At 35.7% G+C, this 17,854-nt stretch overlaps 1 protein-coding gene across 9 annotated transcripts in view; it reads left to right on the forward strand.

Annotated features, from left to right (window-relative positions):
- The window catches only part of SNAP91 (synaptosome associated protein 91), a 125,782-nt gene that overhangs the window by 552 nt on the left and 107,376 nt on the right, over positions 1-17,854 (forward strand). For 3 of the 9 annotated variants that reach the window (XM_025042724.1, XM_025042723.1, XM_025042727.1), the window contains exon 1: positions 823-952. In XM_025042724.1, coding sequence (XP_024898492.1) covers positions 823-952 — 130 coding nt within the window. Of the gene's footprint in view, positions 1-119; positions 417-792; positions 953-17,854 lie in introns of those variants that run through there. The other 6 variants (XM_025042722.1, XM_025042721.1, XM_025042720.1 and 3 more) reach the window with 5 other exon arrangements.

A 17,854-nucleotide genomic window follows, 5' to 3' on the forward strand; every position in this document is an offset into this window, starting at 1 on the left:
TCCGGAGAAGATAATCCTAGGGCGCAGAGAAGGACAGCGGCCGGGCGACAGTGGCGCTGCGCGCTCGAGGGAGGGCGGGGGGCTGGGCTGGGCTGTCAACCCGTCTCTGCTCCGCTGCCAGGAAGGGCGAGGCGCTCAGAGACTCTGGCGCCTCCGCAGAGCGGAGCGGCCCCTGCGACGGGGATTTGGGGGCGAAGGGAGAGAGCCCGGGTGAAGGGCGGAGGCGGCGGCGAGGAAGAAAGGGGAGGCGAGGGCATAACATGGCGCAACGCTAGGATTATCTCCACTGCGACCGAGGGAGGACGAACCCATTGCAGCAGCAGCGCAAGGAGGAGGAGGGAAGCGACCAGGGCTGGAGTATCCTATTCATCTCCCTAAGCCTGCGAGCTGCGAGGAGGCAGCGCTGCGGCGGGGAGGTGAGAGATGGGCACCCAGTGGGCGCGGCGCCCAGGGAATAACCCCGACGCACGCCGGTCTGGCACCCCGGGATCAGGTTGCAGGCAAAATGCTGATTGCCAGGAGGTCGCTGAAGGGGTGAGGCGGCACTGGGATGGTGTCACGATCCTGGGACAGGAGCCCGCGCTGGGGTTTCGTGACGGACCTAGCCTTGCTGAAGATCCCCAAGAGCGCGTCGCAAGATCGGGGTTTAGCTCTTTGCTCGCTCAGAAGGTGGTACCAGGGTGGGGACGGAGGGGAAGAGAGCCGCCGTGCGGCTGGAGGAGGCAAGGCCTGGGTGCTCTGAGTGTAGGGTCTGCGGGTTAAAGCAGGACCATCTCCCCTTCTTTCTCGCAGAAAAGGAGGCGGTAGACGCGGCCTGAGAAGATGTCGGGCCAGACACTCACAGATCGGATCGCCGCCGCTCAGTACAGCGTGACAGGCTCCGCTGTAGCGAGAGCGGTCTGCAAAGCCACCACGCATGAAGTGATGGGCCCCAAGAAAAAGCACCTGGACTGTAAGCATCTCTTTATATAAGCGGGACATGCGCATCGCAGAGGCGCTCTGGATGCAGGCGGCGCGGCCTGGGTTCTCTGTCCATAATGCTGCAGGCTTCAGAACTCCCAGCTGGGCTGCCCCTGGCTTGAAATATCCAACTATGGAGGTGTTGCCTTGGGTCATCCCTGAAACCTTGTCTTTAAGCCATTTTTTTCCTCCTGTTGACTTCCAAGGTCTTGGTGGAGGAAAAAAAAACAAACACACACACACACACACACACACACACATTAATATTGTAAGATACCGAGAAATTGTACATTATGGATTAGGCACTTTCACCTCTTTTTTTCTTTCTTCATACACCCCTCCTTCTCCAGGCAAGAGGAAATCAGGGGTTGCACAATCATAACAACAGTAAAAGATGGATTCATAGAAGGTCAAATTTGTCATTCTAGTTGTTTCCTGAATACATTTTGGATAGTTTTTAAATAGTGTTACTTTTTTCAGTGTCACTGCTAAGATTTTATCTGTGAGTGTTGTATGTAACCACATCAAAAAAAATTAATTCAAGCTATTGAATGAGGAAATTGCACTTCATAGATAATGACGATTTCATTTTATACTTCCTGGCACACTTCTTTGTCCCATTCTCAGAAACTGCTGAATGGAATGATTTCGCTCTGGTCACAAAATGGTTGTGCTTTCCCAGCATTTGAGATGGTATGATTTTAGATGAAAACATTTAATTTGTGACTTTTTCCCCATATTTTTATTTGATAGAAAAAGTAGTTTTGAATCCATATATTTCTGAAATAAATGTTTTATTTGATTAACAGTAAATCTTTTGTTATTGAAGGACAAATAGGGATACTTAGAAAAAGTCTTGAGAGTCCTTCCTTATAAGTAAGGCTACATGACAGTATATTCTGAAGTTGCTGTTCGGTCTTTCTGACCTGCTTAGGATCTGTCCTTTTATGATGTTTCTTGGTAAAGGTCAGTGCTGGCAATGAGAAACACAGGTATAGTGTCCCATTTGACTTCTTTTGACCATTTTCTGGTTCACTTTTGCTTTAAGCCTTCTACAGTGTCTGCCTTGTGCAGCTGAGAAAATGGCACCAGCATTAGAATTGACTCTAGTTCTATTATCTGTATAAGCAAAGCTTGAGGAAGCTTACAACTCGATATTGTAAGGGTTATCCAGCCTTGTGAACCTGTTGTTTCATAAAATTGAATAATTTCACTTCTAGAAGCTTGTCTGAGGGGAAAATACCATTGTTCCTCCCCTGAGGGAATTTTTAACAACATTTGTTGATTATGGTATCATGTGTTATATAGGCAGTACAGATGAGAGAGGCCACCAGGGCCAGGGCACCTAACAGAACTGGAAATTATAAATTCATGACCAGCTCATTTTGCTGCAGCATGCTGAATCATTTAGCCATCTTTCCATCAGTTTCCCCAACTGTGGAAGGATGACTCATGTCTTAAAGGTATGTGTCAGTCTAGCAAATCATCATAATAATAAAACTATAGGTTATGGATTTGCTAAATGCTATGAACATGATAGAACAATATATTATTACATTTCAGAGAACATTTGTAGTTTGAGCATTTCATTAAAACATTTCAAATAAAGACTGACTTCCACATCTAAATATGTAGTCACCTTAATCTTTTACATCTGGAAAAATCTCTTAAAATTTTTCAGGGTAGGAGGTTTTCCAATATCTGTAGCATATGTTAGTGAGTGGAGTGATTTTGAAGATATGGAACTCAGGGGTAAGATTCTGTATTTAAAGAAAGCAGCTGAAGTAGGAACTGATATTGAATTATTAATATGAATAATCATATGAGCTAAATGTTTATTGAGCAGTTACTATATGCCAAGCACTGGGCTTTACATTATTAATTTATCACTGCTTAACGGGTTCAGGGAGGGTAATTAACTTTCATAGCTTTTAACCATTGCACTTAATTGCCATCGTAGTTTATTTAATAATGTTCTCTCTGGGGGAGGGGGGAAGGAACCATATTAGCCTAAATAGTCTAATCCTCACCCATCCTGTTTGCATCGCTTTGTGTGAAATTGAGCATCACAACCCACACACTCCTTGCACATTCTATGATATGCATGAAAATTTTTTAATTCTGTCAGTTAAAAAATGATTAAAAGCGAAATACTGAGGAGTATTGGTTTTTCTTTTTAACATTTTACTTTTCCACTAAATCGTGAAATAAATTATATTCAGTTAAAACCAACCTTAGGACAGAAATTGGAAGATAGATATGTTACTGATATGTACTATTTTAAGAAAAGATGATACTGGCAATCAATATATAGTTATATGTATTGTAAGAGGGCATCTTTGCTCAGAATTCCTTGTGAAGTTATTTTACATAACAGTAGACTACCTTAGTAATTTATTCACAGGTTTCCAGTAACAAACCAGTTGTAAAAGTGAGTCAGATCTGTTATTAAAACATGCAGACACATGGCTCGGTTTCCCTATAGACACTAAAGCATCTTTAAGTAGTGTTTTAATCTTGAAATTATTAAATACTAGTTGGGGGTTTGAAACAAAAAAAATGTAATTAGTTTTATTTGTGTATAACTTTTTAGTTTGGAGTTTCAATTGAAAGAAGAATAGAGTGTTTCGGTGATTTTTTTTTCGATATCAAGTTAATGGAATGGGATCAAAATCTTTATGAAAAGTGCATGTAATGTTTAAAGTACTGGCTTAAAGCTAAGTTTCTTTCTCTAGGTTGATAGGCCAAGAAAAATCATTAATTATAAAATTATTAAAAATTTAAAAAATGCTTCATGGTACATGATTTATACATGAAGAAACTATTAACATCTGGGACAGAATTGTATATGATGAGAAAGTGAAGATAAAGAAACTCTACGTATATATTCTCAGATTTTTTTTCCTTTTTTCAATAATGGTATATTTCTTAGAGGAAACATTTATTCAGAAAAGCTTCACTGTAATCAGCAGTTATATATTAAATTTAAAGGTTACAGTTAACCTTTATAATAGAAATAATGATTATATATTTTAAGGTGCTTTCGGATTATGTAAAACTTTGATTCCATACTGTACTCTAATTATATTGCCCTGTGCCCATGAAAATTAAACACCTAACCAGTTTTATTGAACATTAATCTTTCTGGGTCTATCTGTACATCCTCACATCTTTTTCCTTGTAACTTTATGTACCTATTTGATAGTAGGTAAAACATACAAGTCTCAGTGAGTGTTGCCTTCTTGGTTGCAACTGTTTTATGTTTCAGTTGCTTTTCTTTTTCCGTTTTGTAGTTGATGGCCTAGGGGATAGCCCAAGTCAGATAGTAAAGTGACAAGATCCAGTAGGGCACCCAGTACCTACTCAAATGCTGTGTCAAGATTAAAGAACGACAACAAGAAAAAAAATAGTTGGCAGAAAGTAACACCTGCAGTGAGAGAGTTTTTTGCAGCCCCAGTATAAGATTCATTTTGGTTAATAGCTCTTATGAACAATATGCTATATTGTTAAAATACCCTATTTAAGATTATCAAAATTCCAACTTAGACATTACCATTAACATCAAACCAAACCTTATGAAAAGCCAAATTGGTTATCAGTAATTTATTTTATTTTATTTTGGTATTCTAAACCTCTCGAGGGTTTTTAATAATAGCTTATCCCACATAATAGGCAAGTGATTCAAGTTCTGAATCCTGTGTTTAAGAGATACTTTCATTTTATAAATGATTTTTTTCCTCTTATACTACGAAAAAGTAAGACTGTATTTCTTATAAGAATATCTGATAAAGGTAGGGTGACATACAGTCTGTGTTTTGAGTCAAGGCAAATATTGGCAAATTACCACAAAATTTCTGCTGCTTTAATTCTATTCATTAAGTATCTGCTAATAAGTAAAAAATGTTCTGAGTAAACATAAGATGAAAATTTAAACCTAAAAGTTTATTTGCTTTACATAAGCTTACTTAGTATATATAAAATCCATTTCGATTTATAGACATGCTATTTGCACATAAATTCAGTTAATATCAAAGATGTATTTGTGATCACTTATAGAGCTTTCTGTAGTGCTGAGATCAAAAAAGTAAGCAAAGTTTATTGAATAAAATTAATTGGAATGATGTATAAAAGTTTACTGAACCTTGGGTCAGCTTTCAATATGAGACTTATACTAGCTTGTTTTAAATATACTTTACTTTGATTCCAGTTATTCTCATTTAACTATTGATTATTGTCTAAATATACCCTTCATTTTTCTCTATGAAGGCACACTCTGTTCCTTCTTGATTTCTCAGAAGGAGATGGTTTAGAATAATCTGTATTATTTTTTTAGGGAATCAAGAAGAGATGGGGAATATACACTTCTGAAAGGCTTTCAGGCCGATCATCATTTATCATAAATCTACAAGGAGTCCAATATATGTGGTCCTGTGATGTTTTCTGATGATGCAGAGGGCAGAGAAGATCATGTGAGATTTAGGGCATGGTAGGAGCCAGAGAAGCAGAAGAGTGGCAAAGAGTCTTTGGCAATAGTAGGGAGCTTGCTTCAGAAATGACTTAAAATAATTAAGCAGGCTTTTTATCAGCTAGTGGAACAATAAGGATTTCTTTCTGGATCTTTTTTACTTCCTCATTTTCAGAGAAATCTTTTTTTTTTTTTATGGTGTAATGTTAAATATATTTGGGTCACTTTAGATATTTTTTCTCCTTTGGTTATCAACGTGGTTAGCAGATATTTTCTTAAAACTAGTATAAATTTGATAACTCAAATTGATTTTTTTAAAAGTTGCTCCAGTTATTTAAAAAATCATATATTTGGAAAAATATATAAAATTATTTATGTAGGAAGTCAATTCATATGTTAATTCCAGTATTAGCTTGCAGCATTTTAAATTAAAATCTAGATTGTTGGTACATTGCCATATTAGTTTTAATGTTTAATAAATGGCTGCTGAAGTCTTATTTGTAATTTAATCTGGGCACTTAGTTGCCATGGATCTCTCTCTCAGCTTTTCACAAATAAATATCCTTTAAATATCTTACCTCTTCTCTTCAAATTGATTGATGCTAGGATAGAGTGTTCTTTGGAGCTTATCTTGGTTTCAATAACTTTGTAAAGAGGGTCGGAAGTGATATACAACCCTATTCTCTCAGGGCTAAGGGTGCTTTTCTTATAGTGTTGTATTTTAAGTGACTCAACATTTGAGCCAGCAGCTACCCAGAGAGCCTTCAAATATAGTTACAGTGCAGTTAAATAATTTGAAAATCCACATTTATTGTAAATCCCTTTCTCTTTACAGAGGAATACATTGCTTGCTTCTCAAGGGAAATGCTGGCTGTGTTTTTTCTTCGGTGTTTACGTATGTGCTCTTTTGTTTTTCATAATAGGGAGAATGGTTGAATGGTATGTGCAGTGCCAGTTGCATGATGACCTAGAAGTAAATGATAGAGTCTTTCTTAGAGCACAAACCAGAGAGAGAATCGTGCCCTGAAGCCCACAGCCTTTCTACAGCTGTTTTCCTGCTCTCCCAAGTGTATGAGGATCTTTCTTGCCCTCCCATGTTTCCACAAGGTTTCTCTCTTACGCATCTTTAAGGAGGATCTAATATCTTCTCAAAGATTTTATCATGTGCCATTCCTGGCTACTAAGGACAGAGAGATGCTGGATCTTTGCCTGATGTGCATGGTTTTGCTTTTTGGCCCGATCATTTGGTTATTTTCCTAGAGTTCACACTTTTATTTAAATTATAATTTTCCTTCTTCCTGTATCATTTATTCTCTCTGTCATCTGTATGTTATCTTAACTGATAAACATTTTTTTATCTTACTGATAAATATTTGCAAGTTTCTCTATTTAAAACAAACAAAACTACCTACACACAACTCTGCTTGGACTCTATGACCTCTTACAGCAGCCAACCTTGCTTTTCTTTCGCAACCAAACTTCCTGAAACAGTAGCTCACCATTCCAAAGAAAACAAACACAGCTGTACCCCTCTTTGGAAATTGTGTCTTTGACTGCCTTAATTTCGAACATTAGAGTTGCTGTTAGATACTAGTCATTGCCCACCCAAATGCCCACGCCACTAACCTGAGAAGTATCCCTCATTTCTCAACTCCAGAGATGATTAATATTACTAATAATTATTAAAAACTCTCTGAAATCTCCTCCTTTAGCTGTTTTCTGCCTTCATTTAGATCAGTAATAAATCTCATCTGTAATATAAAGATTAATGATAGTACTGACCTCTCTTTTGGTGAGGAACAAGTGAGATAATGCGTGTAAAATACCTAGCCCAGAGCTTGACATATAAGTGTGGGGAAAACATCAGTTATCACTACTACTACTCCTGTTAACATTTATTATACTAGTACAATTGCTGTTATTGCTACTGTTGCTAATACTGGTATCACTACTGCTACTGCCCCCACCATAACAACTGATAAGTAATCCTTAGTGATTTGCCTTTACCACTTCTCCATGCTCATTTTACGCCCCCTCCTTTCATTTACTTCATTCAGTTTTTACTTGAATTCCAACTTTCCCCTTCAGTACTTTGGAAGCCATAGATGTATTCTGTTCTTTAGCAATTACCCTTAAAATTAGACTATGCATATTTAAAGTCTAATGTAGATCACTATCTCTTTTTTTCCCTCTCAAATAAAAGAAATTTAGAAACTTTTAACACCAATCACTCACTTCTTACTTACATGCTATTATTGTCTAGTATTTTCATTTCACCATAGTTTTAAACCCCAAAGCTAGTCATTATTATTCAGTACAGGCAGTGTTTATTTAATTATATCCACCTTCTTTGCTCAGCATTCCTTCACTATGTCTAAGATTTCTTTTTTATTAATTTATTTTTCAATTATAGTTGACATACAATATTATATTAGTTTCAGGTGTACAACCCAGTGATTAGATATTTATGTAACTTAGGAAGTGATCACTCCAATGACTCTAGTGCCCATCTGGCACCATCTGTAGTTATTACAATATTATGGACCATATTCCCTATGCTCTACTTTACATTCCTGTGACTTTTTATAACTGGCAATTTGTACTTCTTAATTGTTTCACCTCTTTCACCCATCTCCCATTCCCATCTGGCAGCCATCAATTTGTTCTCTGAACCCATGAGTTTGTTTCTGTTTTGTTTGTTTATTTTGTTTTTTAGATTCCACATATAAGTGAAATCATATGGTATTTCTTTGTCTGACTTATTTAGCATAATATCCTCTAGGTCCATCCATGTTGTCACAAATGGTAAGATTTCATTCTTTTTTATGGCTGAGTAATATTCCATTATATATATGTATATATATATGTACCATATCTTCTTTATCCATTCATCTAATTGATACACTTAGGTTGCTTCCACATATCAGCTACTGTAAATATGCTGCAGTAAACATAAGGGTGCACATATCTTTTCTAATTAGTGATTTGGATTCCTTCAGATAAATACCCAGAGGAATTACTGGGTCATATGGTAGTTCTATTTTTAATTTTTTGAGGAACCTCCACACTGTTTTCCATAGTGGTACACCAATTTACTATCACACCAACATGAGTGTTCCCTTTTCTCCACAGCCTCGTCAGCATATGTTGATTATTTGATGATAGCCATTCTGACAAGTGTGAATTGATATCTTATTGTGGTTTTAATTTGCATTTCCTTGTTGATTAGTGACACTGGACATCTTTTCATATGTCTATGGGCTATCTGTATGTTCTCTTTGGCATAAACATTCCGACACCTGTCAGAATTGTGGTTTTAATTTGCATTTCTCTGATGATTAGTGAAGTGGAGCATCTTTCAATATGTCTATTGGCCATCTGTATGTTCTCTTTGGAGAAATGTCTACTCAGCTTCTCTGCCTATTTTTTAATCAGATCATTTTGCTTATTGGTGTTAAGTTGTATGATTTCCTTATATAGTTTGGATATTAACCCCTTATCAAATGCATCATTGGTGAATATCTTCTCTTATTAGTAGATTGTCTTTTTGTTTTGATTGTTTCCCTTACTATGCAAAAACTTTTTAGTTTGATTTTGTCTTATTTTATTTATTTATTTGTTTGTTTGTTTGTTTGTGTCTGTTTCCCTTGCCTGAGGAAACATATCCAAAAAATATTGCTAAGAGCAGTGTTGTAGAGTTTAATGCATATGTTTTCTTCTAGGAGTTTTATGATTTCAAGTCTTAAATTTAAGTCACCAATCCATTTTGAGTTCATTTTTGTATATGGTTGGTTTATCTGTATTACACAATTCTAGATTGACAGTTATTTTCTCTTTGAGGATAGTATTTCACTCTTTTGGCTTTTGTCATTGCTCTTAAAAAGTCAACTATTAGTCTACTTGCCTTAATGAAATCTCTGTTTTTGTGGCTGCTTTTAAAATCTTGTTTTTCTTGTCCTTCTGTAGTGTGTGTGTGTTTAGATCGAGCTTTCGTTTTATTTATCCTATTTGGAATTTGTTGAGTTCCCCGAATCTGAGAATTTATGTCTCTCAGTTCGGGAAAATTCTCAGTGTTTCAGTTACACTTAATTGTTGCCTAATTCTCTCTTTTTTTTTTTTTTTACTTCAAATATGATTATACATATACTAGGCCTTCTCATTATATTCTTATATCTCTAAATATACCTTTCATAGTTTCTAATATTTTCTTTACTATTAGGCATACTTTGTTCTTCAGATATCTTCCAGTTCATTAATTCTCTCTTTAGCTCTGTCTTGTCTACTTTTACTCATCCTTAGTTTTTTAATTTGATTCATTTACATTTTTTTCAGTTTTGAAGTTTTTTAAATTTGTTCTTTTTATGGATAACATACATTTCTTGTTCACACTTTTGAGTTCCTCTTTTATTTCTTTACCATTTTGAACACAATTCATTTTATACTCTGTATCTCATAGATCTGTTGCATGAAGTTCTGTTTATGCTGTTGTTTTTGCCTGATCCTCGGTCATGATTTGTTTCCTTGTATGTTTTGTAATTTTAGACACCGAGATCATGGAGGCTTGGACTTCATCTGTGGGAATCCTGGGAGGCCTAGGATCACATAGAGAGAATTTGTGTTTGCCTCTGCTAGGTCCCACAAGTGCTACTATCTTGGGAGCATCTTAAGTTCATTTCTACTATTGGAGTTTCTCATTTAGTGCAGGTTCAGGTCCATAATTTGAAAATCCAAAGCACTCAGAAGACTTTTTTTTTTTTTTTTTTTGTAAATCATTTGGTGGCAAATGTGACTTGATGTAATGATTATACTAACTACCACAAAGGTTCATATGTTGAGCTACAGAAATATTATAGCTGTCCAGAATATACTGGATAGAAGGATGCCTATAATATTTATCTAGGTTATCAGGTGTCTTTTTTCTTGATAGTCTAATCTGTGTACTAGAAATTAAACCAGCCTATTTTCCTATCCTCTGTTCTTGCCCACCCTTCACCCCTCCAACATACATATCACAGTTCATTCCTGAGCAAATTTGAAATTTATTAGATTCACTGTACTTTGCATTATTTGAGGGCCTTGGCGGTGCTGTTTATGTTTTAATATATTTTAAAAATCTCATTTATAAAACCTAGTTTTAGTCATTCCTTCTCAGTGCTTAGATGGGCCCTTGTGCACATATACCTGTTAGATCACTCGGAGATCTGTGGTGGGATTTTGTTCAGTGTTTTTTTTTTTCTTGTCTGCAGTTGCATTGAAACTGCCTTATCCTTAAAACCATAGCATGAGAGCAGATTTTGGTAAACATTTACCGAATTATTTTTTTATTACACATTTCACATTTCCTTAATTTAGACCCCTTTTTTTCCCTTATAAAATTTCTATTTAAAAATTTTTCCTTTACTTGCTAACCTTTCAAAAGAGCAAGGAATTGAACTTGATTCATTTTCTCTCAAGGTTACAAAAGCAATAGAAGTATAATATTGGAGAAAAACAAATAAAAGAAACATTAAATTGCCAATATAGATAGTTAATGTACATTTCCTGACAGTCTCTCAACAGTTGCATTCTTGTGATGTAATAAATACTTAATTTAGGGAAAATTATATCCTGGATAAGAAGAGAATTTTGGTTGCGAATTTCAAGCATATGTGTACTTCTCTTGGTGCATAATGCCAATGATTAGATAGCCGATGATTAGGTATTAGAGAAAATTCTTTGTTAGCATTGCGTGTGTGTATAGCTATGCATCCATTTGCTTTAGTTTGGTTTGAGTTGGATACAGTTGGGTAGCATTGCTTCTCCATGTCCATTTTATAAGTTATAAGTACATACATTATGAGTAAGGATAGTTATGGAGAAAAGCATTATTTCACAGGTAGCTACATACTCTTAATTTTCACTGAAATGATATTGTGTACTATGTATATAGTGATTATTATTCACTAATAGGATAATATAACTATTAATGGCTTGAGGGTTTTAGAAAAGCAGTGAGAAAAGGGAGCAAGCTTAAGCTAAAGATTCAGAATGTTTTGCCTTTGTAAAGAGAGCAATAAATGGGAGCAGATTTAATTTGGCTTTTACTGACCTCTCTGGAGTAATTAGAAACTACTTTCAGTAGTGAGGCTTTCAGTGGCTTATTTAGCACAATCCCATTATTTATTTATTTAACAAATATGTGAGTATTTATTAAATGCCAGGAATTATTTCAGGAGGCAGGGATACCGTAGTGAACAAGACAGAGCTCTTGGCATCAGAGAGCTTGCAACTGAGTAGAGGAGACAGAAAATGAATGAAATAATTACAAGTATTTCAGAAAGAACTAGGTTTAACAGGAAAGGCAGAGACTACAGTGTAGATCCATTGCAGAGGAAGCGATGTTTAAGCCCAGACTTGAAGAATGAGTGGGACTTACCTAGGTGAGGTGAGGACAAGGGCTGCTGCATTATCTATTAATCTAGGAAGAGGCTGAGAGAGAGCAAGGCACATTTTAGGAATTTGAAGAACTTAAGAGTTGCTACAAAACTGAGTTTAAGAGGACCGAGAATGTTAAGAGCTAAGACCTGAGATGTGTGGACAGACGCCCCATCTGGAGGATCTTCTAGGCTAAAGAGAATCTTAGGAGTTTTCCAACCTCTTTTTACAGATGAGGAAGCTGAGCCCCAAAGATGCAAAATCACACATTAAGTGTGTTAACATTGAATGATTCTTATCTGCCTTGAACAGGTACCCTAATGGGTCATTGCTTTGTTCACCTAGTTTTGATGGCTGTATCTTTGCCAGAAAATTTACTGTGTAGGTCACGTGGGAATTGTAAAATTATTTAAACACATATGTGTATAAACACAAACACATATGTGTATGTGTGTATATGTATATATGTACATGTGTATATGTACACACATATGTGCACACACACACACACAACACAAACACAAACACAGTCTGAATTCAAATTCACCATAATTGCAGATGTAACCCAGGGCACTTCTGACATGATGCACGGCACGAATCAGGCCCTGCTGGTGTTCCAGGACTTGTCCTGCTAGCCTGACCCCGTTTTTATCTTTTCTTTTTTCTTGTCTACTACTTGATTCTTGGGTCATGACACTGACACCAGAGAATACTGCCTATGCCATTGGTGACAATAAAAATGAAAAAGATTACAGACTTGTGTAATTTAGTTGAAAGTCTTCTAAACACTATTTATTAAAACAAACTTTAAAGGCCATTTAGTTTGGTCTTACTGTCGTGGAGTCATAATTTATAACATCCTTTAACTATCATCACTGAAATCATAGAATTTTATAAATCAGTCTTAACTATTAAAAATCTGAAACAAAAACCTAAAATGATTCTTCAAAATCTTGCTACATATTAAGTATGTCTAAGTATTTTAATGCCATACTTTACTGGGTCTGTTAATATCAAAGAAGAAAACTAAAGTTATTAAAATTTAGGTTAAGAAAATTCCCAAGTGAAGAATTTTACCTTTCTCCTATTCTTTCCAAAGCCAGTTTTCACATCACCATCCTCTGTAATTCTTTTCCTCAAGATAAATATTAAACATATATCAGAAAAGATTCTACTGATTCCTCCTTAAAAGCTGAAATGAAATTTTAAAAAACTTCCTATAATCTCACTATCAACTTGATTAGCATCAAATTGTGCAATTTACAACCCCTTCATCATCTAGCTAAATAATTCAATTAGACCATGGCTTAATGAAATTTGTTATTTTTGTCTCCCTAATGCAACAGGGTTGCAGTGTTTTCATGCTTTTCTAGTGTCTTCATTAAATACTGTAACATTTAACATTCTGGTTTTGGCTGCCCTTGAATGAGCATGACTGTAGCCATGGAAGGGTCAATGGAAGGCTGATTTGAGGCTGTGCTAATGAACAGGCCAAACTGTTTATCACCAGCATCTTCTCATTGCTTTGTGGTTTTCTATTTGTTCTGTTTTTCCTATAAGAATTCTCCTTATGGTTCCAAAGGAATCATTTAATTTGTAGTTATAATTTGTTGCATTTTGTGAAGATCTATGTGCTATCATAATCTTACTGTCAAGGATCGGTATGTATCTCAGTGGAATGGAGATTTGACTTTGGTCCTTCTTGTGGATTGTATTAAGCATTTCATTCAGCATTCTGTGAACTCAGAAGTGTTTCTTCAGTTGAGTTCAGCATTACTTTTTCAAACAGAAAAAAGAAGAGTGTAAATTGGGCGTTCAGTTGGTGGGAGTGTAAATGGTAGAAATGTTTGGAGGGTGGATTGGTAATATTAATCAAAACTCTTGAAAATCCTTTGACCCAGAAATTTGACTGCTATAAATTTATATCAAACAAATAAATGGAAAAATAGAGAAAATGTGCATTCAAGGATGATTGTTGTAGCAAGGTATGTTATACAGGAATACAAAATTGATTACACCTAAATACTCAATTAAAAAATGTGTACCTAAACAATAAGATACTGGGGAACCTTGAAAAATTAGATTTTTAAAGTATATTTGACATGGAAAGACAATTTATAAGATATAATCTGGTTTTCATTTTTTTAAAATATGTATATACCCATATTATATATTTTGGTAGAATATATGCTAATATGTTATCGGTGGGTTGAAGGACTTTTACTTTCTACTTTATTACCCATATTAATCATGACTTTTGATTGTGGGTTATAGGAATATAGATCAAACTAGTTTGGGCAAAAAGAGGATCGTTTTGGCCCTGGTAACCAGTCTGAGGGAAAGACAGGGATGAAGCTGAGCCTCTCTGGTACTTGTTCAGGATTCTTTCTCTTGCCTCCATTCCACACAGTAGTGATGGAGCACCTGCTTCATTCTCACAAACTGACTTTCTCAGTGGTCTGGAAACTTGGTGGGCTAAAGTTTCCAGGCTCTCATTGCCACAGTCTCACTGAGAGAAAGGGATCTCTTCCTACAGCTAGAGTTTTACAAAATCATAGGGAAGAATTCTTATTTGCTTCGCTCAGGTCATGGTTTACCTGAGTGAATGGCAGTCTCACCAGAACTGCAGTCTCACCAGAATCCCAAGAGGTGGTAGCCTGGTACAAATTTTATTTCTTGCTCATATCACAGTCTTTTGTGGATGTCTCGTCCCATCTGGGGATTCCATCACTTAGGGTTTCAGGGTTCTCCACTAGACTCTATGCATCTATCTGACAGAGGAAGACAGGGGAGTACAGCTTGTCTTTGAATATGATTATTTATTTCAACTTTGTTTCGTTATAACTTTGATGAAATGTTGTAGGAACTTAACATGGTTTATATCAATTAGCCTATGGTAAAATTGTTTCATTATATGTCATTTTGCTTAAAGTTGCAGAACCTATTGACAGTGTTACGTTGTTTCATTATATGTCATTTTGCTTAAAGTTGCAGAACCTATTGACAGTGTTCTGTGAGGACTTACTGTACTGTAGGGGAAGATTTAGTTCCAGGACTAGACAACATTGCACCTGTATTTCACTAGCAGGAATTCAGTGGCCTCTCCAAAATGTAGGCGAAGGTGAGCTCAGAAGGAAAAAGAAATGAAATGTGAACACACAGCACTGACTTCACCATGTCCATGGAAAAATAAGTTGGTTTATGGCTTGTCACCTATATCTTAAAAATACAAACACTGAGATTGCCAGAAATTTCATGGCCAAAATAACGTGGTTGTTAATATCCATCAATAAGCTAACTGCTGTTAATTTTTTTCTTTTTCAATGAGGCCAGATGATTCTAGAAATGGATGACTAGTAGTTGGCCAGTCGACTCATTGTATATTCTTCCATCCTTGGAAGACATTGCAGATTGATCCTGGCACTCTTTACACTAAAACTTTCCTTCGGCCTCAAAGTGCATCCTTTGGATTTCTACTGTCAATTATAGGTGACAGTTAAGATGAAACAGGTTTGCCATCACTTGTCTAGGCAATTTATCTACACTGAATACTAATGGAAACCGCTCACTGGATTTACCTAGATGCCAAGAACTGGCATTTGACTTGGATGATTCCAAGCTCAGAATTCATCTGCCAGTGAGCTTGTCTTTAAAAGCTGGTAATTTCGTGTAATTGATTATGTACTTTTATTTGGAATCAATATAATGAGTACCTCTTCATTCAACTCCATTCATACAATCACAGATAACTGTGCTAAAAATCAACAGCAGCAGAAATACTAAGAAGAGGCCATCCCAGCGTTGAGATGTTTCTATTAGGGAAGTAAACCCCAAATGTTCTTTCTTGCAGCCAAAGATCTTTACACCAAAAGCTGAATTGTATGTAGACTAACATCAAACATTTATTATAAGTTTCTGAAATAAGTTTTGACTATAATTATCTCTCTTATGAATACCCGGTATTGAAATACTTTAAAAAATGTAAGTTGAACTTGTCTTAGATTAAGTTCCAAATATTCCAAACATTCTCAAATATTAGTTATTAATGGACAGAATAAATAAAATACTGCATTACCATAAAAATAAATTAATTAATTAGAAATAAAAGATCTCCACAGGGGTGAGAGAGAGGCTAACACGTTGTGCTTGGCACATGTATGTGATCAATTGCTGTTAACCTCACAAATTCCTGTAAGGTAAATACTCTTATCCCTACTTTCCAGAGGAGGAAAATGAGGCAAAAGGAGGTTAGGGACCATCCAAGCTCCCACAGCTAATGAGGGGAGGAGTCAGAATTTCCTCGAGAGTTCTAACTGCAAGACTCTTTTTGTTTTCTCCTTTGCATCATGTTTCCTGTTTGTTGTCTGTGTCTCTAGTGTCACGGATAGCAATAATCCAAAACAAAACCAGTTAAAACACCATGTGATTGTTTTAAGGAATAAAAAGCGGGGTGAGATCTAAAGGCGGTTTATTAGGTAATTCGCTAGATGGGCACAAACCCCTGCAAAGGCCCTTTTCTGTCTAATGAGGGAAAGAAGTGGAGAAGGTGGGTCCATCCAAATGACTATTCTTGAGACAGTCTCACCCCTCATCAGTTATGTCTTTTGATGATTTGCTAGAGGCCTTTATTTAACATATTTTTTATTAAAGGACTTTGGGAAGTGCTAGAAGGTACAGCAGGAGTACTGATTTGTGATCAGAGGATTTAGTGTAATTCCAGGCTCTATTGATTTCTGGCTGTGATCTTGGACCAATTAACTTAATTTGATGGGGGGTAGGCAGGGGCTCAGTCTCTTTACTAAGGCGTCATGGGGTTATGGCAACATTTTAAATGAATAGATTTGTTAAAAACAGCAATAACAACAAACTTCAACTCTAAATTACTCTATAAATTATTGTTATTAGAGGAAAAAGCCTTTGGGGCTTAACAGCTATCTTTCTAGGTATCGGATACTATATACAGCAATAATATGCAAAATGAGCCCAGCCCAGCTGCTTTGTGCTTACCTTTGGCATCTGCTTAAGAGATGATAGTTTATTCCTAGAAGATATGAAAACATGTGGCAGATGAAACCCTCACTATATGGGTTCATGATTTTGTTTTTGCTCTGTTGACCAATGTTAGCACTAATTATTAAAATATAACTTGTATTAGATTAAAGTCATCTCCTGAAACAGATTATTGAGAGTTGGTAAATAGGTTTAGACTTAGCACTTTTTAGATATTGAACTTTTCAAATATAGTATCTGTTAGTAAAAGAGGGTTATTGCTTCTTTAAAAACAAAGTAATGATAGTTGTCCACTGAAATGTTTAAGACATATAGGAAATGATAAAACTACAGTATGTAGAGTGAGTATTGTTGGGCCTAGATTTTTCATGGTTACAATTTTGTACTGTTCTCAAGTTATAGTTGAAGATGTGACCAGAAGTGGAGAGGCATTAAATATATTGTTTTGCATTAAACGTTAATGAATTGTCCTTGAGAAAAAATTTTTTTAACACTTAGAAAAAATTTCGAACTTATAAAATTGATTTAAAAGTGAGATCAGTTTCATGGTGAATCTCAATTTACATTGTATATACTAATAGTGAAGTATACTTGAAGGACTTTGATAATTTTCGGTCCTAATAGAAAGATCAACAAAACTTAGTAGAACCATATGACAAAATTTAGTCAATAAATAATTTTAAGGATACTGATGCACATTGTTTGAATTGAAGACATTTTGAAAAATTGTGTTGAATCACAATATTATTCATTCTTCAAGTAGAGATTTGATCATCATAATAGTATTAGGAAGTACTCCCTGAAAAAAATTAAAATACTCAAGTTATTGCTCTGTGTCCATAATCATTAGGAAAACCTTCAGTATATGATGCTCCCCTTTATCTTTATATTCAAGGAAACTTGCCTCAGAGTATTTTTTATTTTAATCATAAATGCAAAGAAAATTTGAAGTTATTGTTTAGAGATAAGGTAGAGTAGAAGGAAATTGTTAAAATTAATATATAT

This window comes from Pteropus alecto, unplaced genomic scaffold, assembly GCF_000325575.1.
Source record: "Pteropus alecto unplaced genomic scaffold, ASM32557v1 scaffold7, whole genome shotgun sequence".
Taxonomy (NCBI): Eukaryota; Metazoa; Chordata; class Mammalia; order Chiroptera; family Pteropodidae; genus Pteropus; species Pteropus alecto.